The sequence below is a fragment of the Protopterus annectens genome, chromosome 14.part0, assembly GCF_019279795.1.
Source record: "Protopterus annectens isolate FY-2018-M chromosome 14.part0, PAN1.0, whole genome shotgun sequence".
NCBI classification, from domain to species: Eukaryota; Metazoa; Chordata; order Ceratodontiformes; family Protopteridae; genus Protopterus; species Protopterus annectens.
Window position 1 is genome coordinate 883,497,837 of NC_056748.1, and position 13,115 is coordinate 883,510,951.

General features: G+C 39.3%; 1 protein-coding gene across 2 annotated transcripts in view; it reads left to right on the forward strand.

Moving 5' to 3' along the window:
- Nucleotides 1-12,815, forward strand: part of LOC122789315 (protein FRA10AC1 homolog) — a 768,378-nt gene extending 755,563 nt beyond the window's left edge. For both annotated transcript variants that reach the window (XM_044056666.1, XM_044056665.1), the window contains one exon: nt 12,243-12,815. In XM_044056666.1, coding sequence (XP_043912601.1) covers nt 12,243-12,285 — 43 coding nt within the window. In that variant the 3' untranslated portion in view covers nt 12,286-12,815. The remainder of the gene's footprint in view (nt 1-12,242) is intronic.
- Nucleotides 12,816-13,115: the final 300 nt, after the last annotated feature.

The window sequence follows — 13,115 nt, forward strand, 5'->3', positions numbered from 1 at the left end:
CATGTTTCTGTTAAAACCATCAGAGTAAAATCAAACTTTGCCTCCTGGCTAAGCAGAGACACTAGGGCCCTTCTGAAAACTAGAGATAAAGCCTGGGAACTATGGCGTAAGACTAACAAAGTAGTTTCTAAACAACAGTATCAAGAACGTAGAAATAAGGCAAAAAACAGATAAAACAGGATAAAATAAATTTCTATCATAGCATTCAAAACACACACAAAAAAAACCCTCAAAAATTCTGGCCAGCTATAAACTCACTCCTTCACCCAGGAAAATCTACTACTCCAACGCCAAACATCCACAACATTTCCGATAGCATGGCTACCATTTACTCCTACTCCTGATACCAAACCAGCCAAGTCTACATCTAGCAATGCCTCATTCTCTTTCTCCCCAGTTCCTACAGCCACTTTAAAAAAACTACTACAGAAACTAAAACCTACTACACTTACTGTAGATAACTTACCCAGTGAACACCTCAAAACTGCAGCTGAATCTATAGCCTTTCCAGTATCAATCCTTATAAATAGATCTATTCTTGAAAACAAGGTCCCTCAACTGTGGAAAATGTCCCATGTAATCCCACTTCATAAAGGGGGACCTTCCACAGAACTGACAAACTATCGGTCAATTGCTATTCTTTCACCTCTTTCTAAGTTACTCAAAAGGTGTATTCATCTCCAGGTCATGAAATTCTTACTAACAAATAACCTTCTCGCAAACACTCAGCATGGGTTTCGGCCATCACATAGTACCACTACAGCTCTCTTATCCTTCATTAATGCCATAAACCATCACAGGAATAACAACATCTTTCTAGACCTATCAAAAGCTTTTGATATGGTCTCCCATTCCAAACTAATAGATATACTAACTGAACTATCCTTCTCACCATCTGCCACAGCATGGTTTCATAACTATTTATCTGTCCGTCAACAGTCTGTTCTAATGCAGGGTGATCTATCTCCACGCCTTCCTTTATCCATTGGTGTCCCCCAAGGATCTATCTTGGCCCCTCTCCTTTTCTCCCTCTTTACTAATAATCTACACACAGCTACTCCACATGGTTCTATAATATAGTATGTAGACGATTCAACACTTATCTGTGCTGCCACTTCTCTATCAACTCTTCATTCTCAAACACATGAATCTTTCACTTCTGTTGAAACATGGCTAGCCAATGCCCATGTAATCCTGATCCCAAACAAAACTAAATTTTTACTCTTCCAACCTAACAAGACATCTGTCTCATGCCCAACATTTAACATAATAGCCAAAGACAATACTGTGGTCTCCCCAACAACCCATACAAAGTTTCTTGTAGTGGAAATAGACAATACCCTAAAATTTGACTTGCATGTCTCCCTAACTATAAAAAAAGTCCATAAGAAACTTGGAAGTCTATATAGGCACAAAAGGTTCCTGACCACAATGGCCAAAATAACATTAGAAAAAACCCATCTGCTCTCCACTCTACTATATGCCTCTCCAATTTTAACTAATCTAAGGAAAACTGACTTAGCTAAGCTAGAAGCATGTTATAATAAAATTGCTAAGTTTGCATCTGACTGCCCATATTGAACACATCATTGTACAGCTTTAAAGATACTAGACTGACTTGAGCTTCCCAACATTATTCGTTACAACCAACTCTCTAACTCACAAAATTGTAACACAACCAAATAGAACACCTGCACTTCAAAATCTCATCCTTCCTTACAGTTCCAGCAGACTACTTTGCTCTAACAAGAACTTACTCACCGTCTCCAAGGCCAACAACAATTACAGGAGAATCTTTATTTTCCACCTCTATATGTCGTATATGGAACTCTCTTCCTAACTCCATTCTCCCAATCTCATCCACTAACTACTTTAAGCCATCACTTAAAGCTTATCTAAAAAATAACTGGCTGTGTTCCTGTACTAACCCCTCATGAGTGCTCTGATAGATCACAGTATACTCAAAACATATCCAACTTCTCCCCGTTGTTTAATCCTTTGTTCCTACTGACCTGTCAACCTTATATCTTGACATAAGTCATATCTACAAACAGCTCTAGCTATATTCAAAGCCCAAGTTTTGTTGTCAAGATGTAACAAATTTGTATGTTCTTATGTATACTATATTTTGTTTACTTTATTGATTATTGTAATGTGTGCATGAAAATTTACTGATACTCATGGAGCTTTTCTCCCCGGGCCTCTGAAAAAGGACGTGTGTCCAGTCGGACTTTCCCAGTAAAAAATGTTAAATAAATATATAAATAAAGTATGAGACAGTGTGCTGCCAATGTGAAATTCCCCCATCAATGTACTGCTTTTGTAAAATAGTAAGCCAAAGCTGTCACAGAAAACCTAGGTTAAAGCAACCTGTTCAGTCAAACATGCAACTTGCTAACTGGTTGTCTGCCCTTTTATCACTTCTAAATATGATACTACTGAAGTGTCCTAAACTAAATGGCAAGAAGAAATGACTTTGCTATGTGAACATTAAATTCAGGTTTGAGAGTTCACATTTTCAGCCATTAAAAGTATGCAGGGTATTTTAACAAACAGAACCATCCGTGAAACTAGGGTCTGGATTGGACTTGCATATAGTTTCTCTGATGTGCATTATTAGTAACTGAGCAGTGAGTGGAACAGGCATCAGCATGTTATACTTGCATGTACGTCCTTCCTTCCATGTTAAGAAAATTTGTGGCACCATATTCTGAAGTCACTGTCTCTCCTTCCTGTGATCCACAAAACTATATGCAAGACTATTCAACAAGCCATTAGAGGAAAAACTCTGTTGTACAGACTGTTTCCAGGAATCTTGTAATCAAGCTGTTCTCAGAACATCCTTAAGGAAATAATGTTCATTCAGCTAATAATAGTAATAGATCTGATGATGTAATTTTCATTCATTTCTCAACAAATTGGTTCAGATCCAACTCGGCTGCTTTTTCAAGCTCGTGGAACACTGAAACTGTCAAGCTCATCTCTTACCCATGATGCACTAGTTCCCTAACTTACCTCAGATCTCGTTTGTCACTTTTGTGTATGGATGTGTTCACTGTAAACTCTCAGGTAATGGCAGAGTTCATGAGTAAACATAGTTTTCCTTATCTATTTATCTGTTGAAAAACTTTCTGTGTATCCTCCCTTGTTTCTCTGTATGATTATAGTGTAATTCTATAATACCATAGTTGGTAATTTCTATCTTTCTTTTCCCTTTTCATACCTTTAGATATATCCTCATATTACCATTGTTGGTAATACTTACCCTTTGTATTTTCTTCTCCATATTTCCTTTAAAAAAAATGTTTGTCTTCTTTGTTCGTTCTTGTAAATTAGAATATGACTGAAAAAACCTTCCATTTTTAAAAATGTATAGCCCGCAACCATAAAAATCCCCTCTCTGATGCACACGCTGTGTGTATATTGTTTAGGCCTGGCACATTTTGCCTGTGACATATGCAAAGCCTTCAAACCTAAGGCTTTAATTAATAGAAAAAATAAGTTAATTTTTAGAGGGTTGCTTCCATCAAAAACATCTGGAGCTCAGACCTCTAAAAAACTGAGAAAAAAAAAGGCGAAGAAGCATTACTCAAATTCTACAAGTTCTTCAACTCCGGGCTTGGAACCACTTTTTAAGATATCAAAACCTTCCAATCTGACCCCTTTGGATCCAAAGACAAAATTTTCCAATCCGACTCCTTAGGATCCAAAGACAAAAATGTCCAATCTGACTCCTCTGGATCCAAAGATAAAAACTTCGGATCTGACCCCCTCAGATCCAAAGAAGCATTCAGACAGGTCACCACTGATCAGAACTCCTCTGCGCTTGGATCTCGTGTCCTCTCATCACCCATCTCCCTTTCTGGACAGGGTTCCCAAGCATCGTCACTCTAGGGCTTCATCTGTAGCATCTTTCTCTCACTCCCCCAGGCATCTTACCAAAGCAGATGTGGATAGGAAAGAGGAAATTCCTCTCGACACAAATTCAAACCAGGGTTCTCCCTGCTTCTAGCCCTTCAGGTCTGGAGACCTTCATGAGTGCTACCCCACCTATATGATCTCCTTATCTGATCTGACCTTTGGTTTCAGAGCGGTCAGAACCAAAGATCCGGAGCCATCCATACTGGATATGAAGATCATGCTGTCTTCTACTCTAGTGCCATCTCTGTGTGGATGACTCTCGGACCATAGTGTTGGCGCCTGATCCAGGGTGCTAAAGTTGACTCTGAGATTGTCAGAGCCATCTCTGCCCCTTTGAGCCTTGGTGTTGGACAGCTCGGCTTGAGTGGTTTGCCTTTGGGTCAAAGGAAGCTAACAGTCCAGAAGCATGTTTTCTCTGAGCTGTTGGCCTCTTTTTCTCTGAAGTATTCTGTATTTGAAGTAGTGGAGAGAGCCGTCTGTGCCCCAAGGGAAAGGATGTTTCCACTCTCCTTGGCTCCTACTTTCCATACCCAGTTGTCTTTGCATCTTGAACCTCAACTTCCTGCACGACAGGGACAGCCAGCACAAAGTCAACAGGATACCCAGCAGGGTATGTTGATATCCTGTGATACTTCTCCAAAGCATCCTGTCAAAGAACTCCCTTCGAAGAGGAAGTTCAAAAGGAGACACTTTGATGAGGGGGAAGGGTCTCCAAGATCTCCACCTGATGATGTCTTCTTTGGCAACATTCTAAAGATTGTCAAGCAATGGTGTGGTTGATCTAATGACATCCCTTCCCAAGAGGAGTCAGAATTCCTGGAAGCCTTTGGAGCTAGCCTATTTACCTCCTGGGTGACTCCACTTGCAGATGATTTCATTGGTTTGATCTCTTGACAGGTGTGGAAGGAGCCTGATTCCATTGAGCTGATCCCCAAGAGACCAGACAGGATCCCGGGACCACATAAGGACAGGGAATTTTGAAACAAAGGAGTACCAGGTGATGCCAAGGTCATAGCAGCGACCACAAAAAAGGAACTTGAAGAACAATGTTCCTCTGTCCATCGCTCTAACAGGAAGTCTGTGATGCTGAAAACATTTGAGAAGCAGGTGTATGCTTCAGCGACCTTCACACTTCGGTCTCTGAATTATTTGGCACATTTCACTAGACTCCAGTGGGATTTGATTAAAGAGCATACCAAATCCCTCTCCAGGAGCATTACTTCTGAGGCAGCAAGCTCTATTGCTTCCCAGTTGACTACCTTGTAATCCATTTCAAATTCGTCCATGAGCCTCATCTTCCATGCAGCTTGACTGTACCTCAAGATCACCAGGTTCAGGACTTCCATTAGGAGGTGTGCTTCAATGCACCTGTGTGATTTTTGGTGAGCCCAACAAGTGTTCCTTTATCAATGTTTCCTTTGACAGAAGTTCCTTGTTTGGCCCCAATGTTAAAGACACTCTATTGAGGTGTGAGCAAGAAGTTAAGCCCTGTCTGCTGTGGGTGTACAATTTTCGACTCCTCAAAGGACCTTTTCTAGGCATCAATGAGGTGGTCAAAAATGTGGTTCAGAAAGTCCCAGGGTCCTTTCTATGATCCATGTGGAGCTCATTCTCCCAGGGGAAGAGGGGAGAACTCTAATGAAAGATGCCCATGTGCAGAGGCAGATCTGAAAACCAAGGGTCTAGAGATACCTTCACTGATAAATCCTTCCAGTGGACCTAAAAGGAGGGCTGACGCTCCACTTCTGGAGGAAGTTGGGGGGGCATTTGCACCTGAGAGCCTGGCTAAAGATTAGAAAAGATTAATGAATGCAGAAGATTATTTCCATAGGTTATATAATACTCTTTTTCTTGTCCCCCTTAACAGTAAACAAAATTATTGATGTTCCACATAGTGAGAGGAAAGCAGCAGCATTGGAAATAAAAAAAAATGTTAGAAAATAAGTCATCCAAGAGGTCCCCCCAGACCAGAGAAAGTCCAAAACTTAATCAAGATTCTTTTAGTGCCAAAGAAAACAGGGGACTGGAGACCAACTTTGGATCTCAGCAGTCTGAACAAGTCAGTTCAGTACACGAAGTTCCAGATGGTTATGGTTCAGTTCATTCTACCTTTTCTGCACTAGAACAACTGGATGTGCTCAACAGATCTTCAGGATGCGTACTGTCACATAAGTATGAACAGCCAATCCAGAAGATACCTATGCTTCTGGCTGGGAGCCAGTCATTACCAATTCAGAGCTCTGCCCTTTGGTCTAATCACAACCCCCAGGGTGTTCACCAAATGCATGGCAGAAATGGCAGCTCATTTGACACTGCGGGGATTCTGTGCGTTTCCTTACTTGGATGATTGTCTCATAACTGCTCCAACCAGGCATCATCTGATCAAAGCACGAGATTATGTACTCCAGTTATGCTCTCACCTGGAAACTACCATCAGTCACAACAAATCTCAACTAGAACCAACTCAAGTATTGGAGTTCATCGGAGCTTTGTTCAACATGGTATCCTTGACAGCCTCCCTTCCTTTACCAAGGGTACAAACCATATGATTCCAGATCAAAAAGGAAATTCAAAGTTCTTCTCTTTCAGCTCAATTGACCCTTCAATCACTGGGGTCAATGTCTGCTGTGACACTTTTGGTTCTGTTAGCAAGGTATCACATGAGAATTCTTCAGTGGACCCTAGCAACTCAGTGGTCCATTCTTCACCAACCTTTATCCACATAAAAATAACTCAGGCTTGCAAAAATTACCTCCTTTGGTAGATTTACTCCAATCAAATAATGCAGGGTCGCCCCTTCATTCTCCCTCAGGCCAAGGCCATAGCTACCATGGACACTTCCCAAAGCGGGTGAGAGGGCACTTCTTGGGAAAGACAGTCCAAGGCACATGGTCCCCCAAAGAGGCCATTATGCGTATCAATGTCCTAGAAATGAGAGCTGTCTTCCTAGCATTGCAGGTCTACCAGGACCATTGCAATTCAGACAGATAATATGTTAGTGGTCTGGTACATCAATAAACAAGGTGGAACCAAACCTTACCACCCCCCCCCCCCTTGTTGAGAAGCTTTGATTGTGTGCAATGGGTGATCTCATCCATTCGATTTGTTAGCAATGCACATTCCGGGAAAATCTAAAGTGATAACAGACAAGTTAAACAGGTCCATTTAATACATTACGAGTGTCGCTGAACATGAAACTCGTGTAGAAGATATTCTGTTGGTGGGGCCAAACTTGCTGTGATCTCTTTGCATCTCCCCTAAACAACAAGTGCCGCTGGTTCTTTGCCCTGATCCCCCCACTGGGGGAATCACCAAGAGATGCTGTTCTCCACAATTGCCCCCCCCCCAGGCTCCTCTACACTTTCCCCCAGTACCTCTAATCCCCAAATTCTTTCAGAAATATTTCTCATTGCTCCTTATTGGCCTTGTCAGATTTGGTTCCCTTTTGTTTGGTTTCATCTGCTTCACCCTCTATGGATTCTGGATCCAGTTCCAGACCTCCTGTGTCACCCGATTGCTAGTCAGCCCAGGCTCTCCTCCCCTGTCTGCCACATTCTTTTATCCTCCCACAAAGCTTCCCCTAGAAAGATTTACAGAAATAAATGGAAAAGATTTGTTTTTTGGGTGCAGCAAAAAGAAATTGATCCCTTTTCAGCACCAGTACCCAAAGTTTTTGAGTTACAATTTTTAATGAAGACACTAGTTGTTTCACTGTTAAAGTACAACTATCTACCATCTCTAATTTTCACATTGGAGTAAACAATTCATCTTTAGCTTCTTCCAAAACTGTGTAAGGTCTTTATAAGGGGAACCTTTCTTCTTAGACACCCTTTTAAAGATCCCACTCCCCTTTAGATTTGAATTTGGTTTTACAGTCTTTGACTCATTCACTTTTTAAACCATCAGCCAAGAGTGATCTAAAATTGTTAATCTGGAAGACTGTCTTTTTAGTGGCCATTACCTCTGCTAGAAGGGTCTCAGAACTTCAAGCCCTATCTTCTATTCCTCCTTACTTGATTTATCATAAGGATAGGGTGTCCTTATGAACCAATCCACCCTTCCTAAGATGGTCTCAGAATCCAGTATCAATCAAACTGTCAATCTTCCAGTTGTCTTTCCAAATTTCTCAAAGGAGATTATGTATTGCACCTGTTGGATGTTCACAGACAGTTACATTTTTATCTATATAGGGCAGAAATTTTCAAGAAATCAGATCAATTATCTCCTTTTTGGATTCAGAATTGGGCAAATCAGTTACTAAAGTGAATTTAGCCAAATGGTTAACTGATTGAATTTCCTTTGTTTACAGAAAATCTGGGTTTGTCTTTGCCAAAACATCTAAATGCTTATTCTCCCAAGTCTATGGCAACTTCTTCTGTATTTTTTTTCCAGATCTTCCTTGGATGATTATTGTGCAGTTGCAACTTTGGCTAATCCTCATAACTTCATTGCTTATTACAAATTGGATCTAGTTTCTAGGGGAAGAATGGCCTTTGGCTGAGCTGTACATGAGGAATATCCTTCCTGAGAATCCTCACGGGATTTAGGTATCTCGGGACTCTGTCCCATTTGTTGAGGAAAGAATGAAAATGACAGCATCAGATAAAGTTATGTACTCACCGTAATGTTCCATCTGTGTTGTCCATTTTCATGCTTTAGCTCCCCTCCATCAAACCCCCTACCTATTTGAATTATGGAAGGATTAGAAGATATTGAAGGAACCAGTGTTCCTTTATTTGAGCTCCAGATACTGTTATTTCAGCTCTCTCTATTTTTAAATGTTATATAGGTTTAAAGGACAGCAAACAAGATCTGAGGTATGTTATGGGACTAATGCATTGTGGGTAAGGGAGGAGCTCGACAGTTTCAGTGTTTCAGTGTTCCATGAGCTGAAAAAAGTGGTCAAGTCAGATCTGAGGATCGGATCCAAACTCATTTGTTGAGAAAGAATGAAAATGGACAACTCGGATGGAATGTTATGGTGAGTACATAACTTTTGTTATTGCCTTGATGAATTAAGAACTCCTCCCCCATAAAACAGCATAGCATGTTGCCTCACAGCAAGAGGTTCTCCCGTTCGATTCTCGTCTGGAGCACCTTCTGTGTGGAGTCTGCATGCCCTCCCCGCGGTCGAGTGGCGTTCGAAAGACATGCGTGAATGGGCTTGCCTTCGTTGAGGGTTGGGCGTAGGGCTGGCACCTCGGCACCATAAAAAAATCTACTGCCAATCATTAGCGGACCAGAGTTCCGCTGTGGCGACCCCTAACCTGGAAAAGCCGAAAGAAGAAGAAGAACAACATTAATTGAAAATCCATCAGTTAATAAATAAAACCAGCCTTGACAAATTAATAATTCGTATCTCTCTCCTTCTTCTTCATTAAACAGCGTAACATTCATTGAAAGTCCAAGTGCAACAAGTAAAAATAATAAACTAATATAAAAAAAAACAGCCTTTAACGCTCTTATATATCTATCCACCCTATAAAAACAGCCAAGAAAGTCCTTACCTGCCCTGTATAGCAAAAACAAATACACTATAACCAGTATTTGCAGCAGGCACCAGGCAGTAATGGCAAGAGGATACCCCACAAAAGTTTTCCTCTATGCCCTGTATGCATTAAAACCCAGACACTTCTCACCGGAATCTAGACAGGGAAGCTTTTATCTGTTCTGTTAACTTGAGTTCTTGACAGGATAAGAGAATATACATTTTTCTGAAGTAAAGGTGTGTATTGTCATTATTAAGTGCAATTTAGCATTTATTTCTCAAAAAAAATGTAGTTTGACTGTGGGCAAAGACAAACTGCATTTATGTATTACATTTTGATTTGACACACCAGTCCTGTCTACCATACAATTGATCTCCAAATTCTGGTCTGGATTTACTTATAGGTAAACAAATTCAGAAATAATAATCAGACTGGGACAATTTATGTACACTTAAAGTGTTACTATTGTGTTAACTGGAGTCACTGACAAAGTAAGACAGCACAAATTAGGGTACATTTATCTAATGTCAAGAAAGTCTGTATTGTAATTTCTTTATAATCATTGCCATTATATAAATGCATTTCATCACCTGTTTCTCCAAACGGGTAACTGTGTAAAAAAGCCATTAGCTCAACTGCAACAATGATTTGCATTGGATTTTAATTTGACACATCCACCAGCCCAGCAGTCAGCCCACCATACCTCTCACCTGTCTACTTTTCTGCAAGATGTCCAGATTTATGCTTCGTTTGTCATCTGTTTCTCATAACATTTTCGGTTTTCTGGCAAAGCACTGGTGATTGAAGTCACTAAATACATGTCCTGTCCTTCAGAATATGCATGCTAACAAAACCTGTTAATTCTAGCAGTGACCAGGTTTTTAAATTTATGAGAGCAATAGTTGAAAACGATCACTTTTTTGGCCTTTGTCCCACCGCCATTACAGTGAAGACGATCACTAGTAAATAATGAGATACGTATCAGTTTTAGACTTCAGTCACATCCTTCTAAAATTATATGTTAACACAAATCCTGTCTTAAGTTTAAAAAAGCAATATTTAAAATCTTTCCCCAGTTTCAGGCCTTCCTCCCACCACCATTTTTGCTTAGAGAGTCAGTCAGTTACTACATTTCAGTTTCAGACATACATCAATCACATCCTTCAGAAAATGCATGCCAACACAAATCTAGTCTTAAGTTTATAAAAGTAATATTTAAAATCTCCCTATTTATATTGCACTAAGCAAAGAGGCAAAATTCTTGGCCTCATAATGATGTTTTGTGGCTGAACATATTAATTACTGAGCATTCAGACTAATATGTGATGATTAACACTGCACTTTTGGGAAGGATATGATCAAAATATTTTCCAGTTTCTTTTAATTGTAGTCCTTCATTTCTTGTATATCTCCATGTTGTGCAGACAGGTTGCTTTTCCTTACAAAAATGTAACTTAATGAAAACGTGTTTTGGAAGAAAGCTTAGACATATACAAGTAGCTTCTTTGCAGGACATTTGCTCTGAGTTTAAGTATAATTTCTAGATTTCAAGAAACTTGCACTTAGACAAGACTTAGACAAGACTCTGCACAGCATTACTTGTATGAAGATGACTTTAGCACAGTGTCATACCTCATGCATATTCTTTTGGAATATGTAGAGAAGGTAGAGAAGTCTGCATGCATTTTCCTGACTTGGCATGCTTGTTTGCATATTTGGTGCTCTCAGCTTGCAACTTCCTTGTGGTTCTAGTTGTAATGCTGTATAGCCTACAGATTTGTGCCCTGTTAGGGGAAATATCCAGCATTGTGCTTATTAGCCCCTAATCAGTAACAACTGTTTATCTTTGTGTTTGCATGTAATCACAATGCTGTACTGGATGCCTATAGATGTAACTTGGAAGAAATAATTTTTCCATAGTGACTTGTTTGTTCATTGCAGAGTATGGAAAACATCAGTTAAACAGAAAAAAATGATATTGGTGCATTTCCGTTAGTTTCTGTCACTAGTTTTTACTTGTTCATCACCTACCTCAGAGTATGTAATATGTTTCCGAGAACTGTTTTGTCCTCCGAGTATGTAATATGTTCCTGAGGACTGTTTTGTCTTTAGCCCTCAACATTTATTGATTGATTTAACTTGTAATCCTCAGCTCATGATCATAAAGTACAGTCGCTTAAAATAGTATGTCAAAGTTAGCCTTTAGAATAAGATAAGACTAATTCCAGAAGCTGCATGTCGTCTCACGTCAGCTTTAGAGGCATGTACATTTTTAACAGGTGTCAGATCTCTCAAGTACAACACAGTAATGTCAGAATCTGTGTAAACTACTTAATTGTACATCATCACTATTTGTAATTATAGTACCACCGGTATTAAATACATCCTAAATGCAGCGTGTTCTATAACTATAGTGATGACATGTAGTTAAAGCGGCTTCTTCCCAGCATTTGGCTTTCCTATTCAGTTCTCAGCTGAGGGGCCTTCGGTGCATCCTTCCTTTGTCTGAATAGGTTTCCAGTGGGCTCCATTTTCTTCCCACATTCCAAAGGCATGCTGTAGGGGAACTGGTGATCTCCCACATTCCCTGTAGGTGTAAGTACCTTGTGCTTGTAAGTTTGTGTGGATCCTTCAAAAGACTGGGCTGTTGCTCTGAATTCATTTCTGTGTTTTTCATCCACTGACTGCCAGAATAAGTTCTGGCTTTCCTGTGTCTCTGTATTGGATAGTGTGGTTACCGGACCATTAACTGATCTATTTAATACAATGAACCTGTCAATTATCATATTTTAATCACAGTTATTAATGACATGTCTCTCTTGTTTTTCATAGGGAGGAAGAATTTGATGACTACTTTCAAGGCATGTTTCTGTGAATGGCTGCATATTATAGATTGGATTTATTGTTTTTTTTTTCAAAGTTATTATCAAGATTCTGGAAAACAATTGTCTTTTACTTTTTCATGAAGCTGTCCTTGCTAAAATAAGAACCTTTTCATAAATGAACAGTATTTTGCTACAGAAAGAGCAGTTCCAAACTTAAGCAAAACAATTCAATGCTTTCACCAAACATAACATTTATTATCATAACTTTACAGCCACTGTTGGTTTAAACTTACTCACTGTATTTACTGAAGAACTTTATAAGCTTTGGTCAATGATTATTACTTATAAGTGTGTTTGTAAATAAGCTTACATACAAAGCACTATTTTATTAGTAAAATGTTTCAAGTGCTGTATTGGCCACTGCATGGCAAGCCCAGCTCATGATTTTAGGTAAGAAAAACATTTCTATTCATTGGGAATTAAACATAGATAAACAGAATACTGTCCTAATTTTGTTACCATTTTTGTAAATATGACACATCGAGATAAGTAATTTTTTTATTAAAATATATAAACCTGTCTTGTGTTGTCTTTTTTACCCGGTTTCTTCACTGACAGATCTTTTTTTTTCTTACATGTGCGCACGCGTGTGTGTATGTATATATATGTACACATTTCCAAATAATGTTTGTATGGTACAATTCTAGTCAAAATAAATACACAGAGAGCAATCTTTTGATTAGTGTTCCTTTCTAGTTCCCAAGTATATAAACGATAAGATGTAGAGTAGTTTTTTAAGCAGGTGTTTATGTTTGATAAAAGCTCAATTAATTGTTTTGGATATTCAATTCAGTGTAACAGTAAACCTATTTCACTGAAT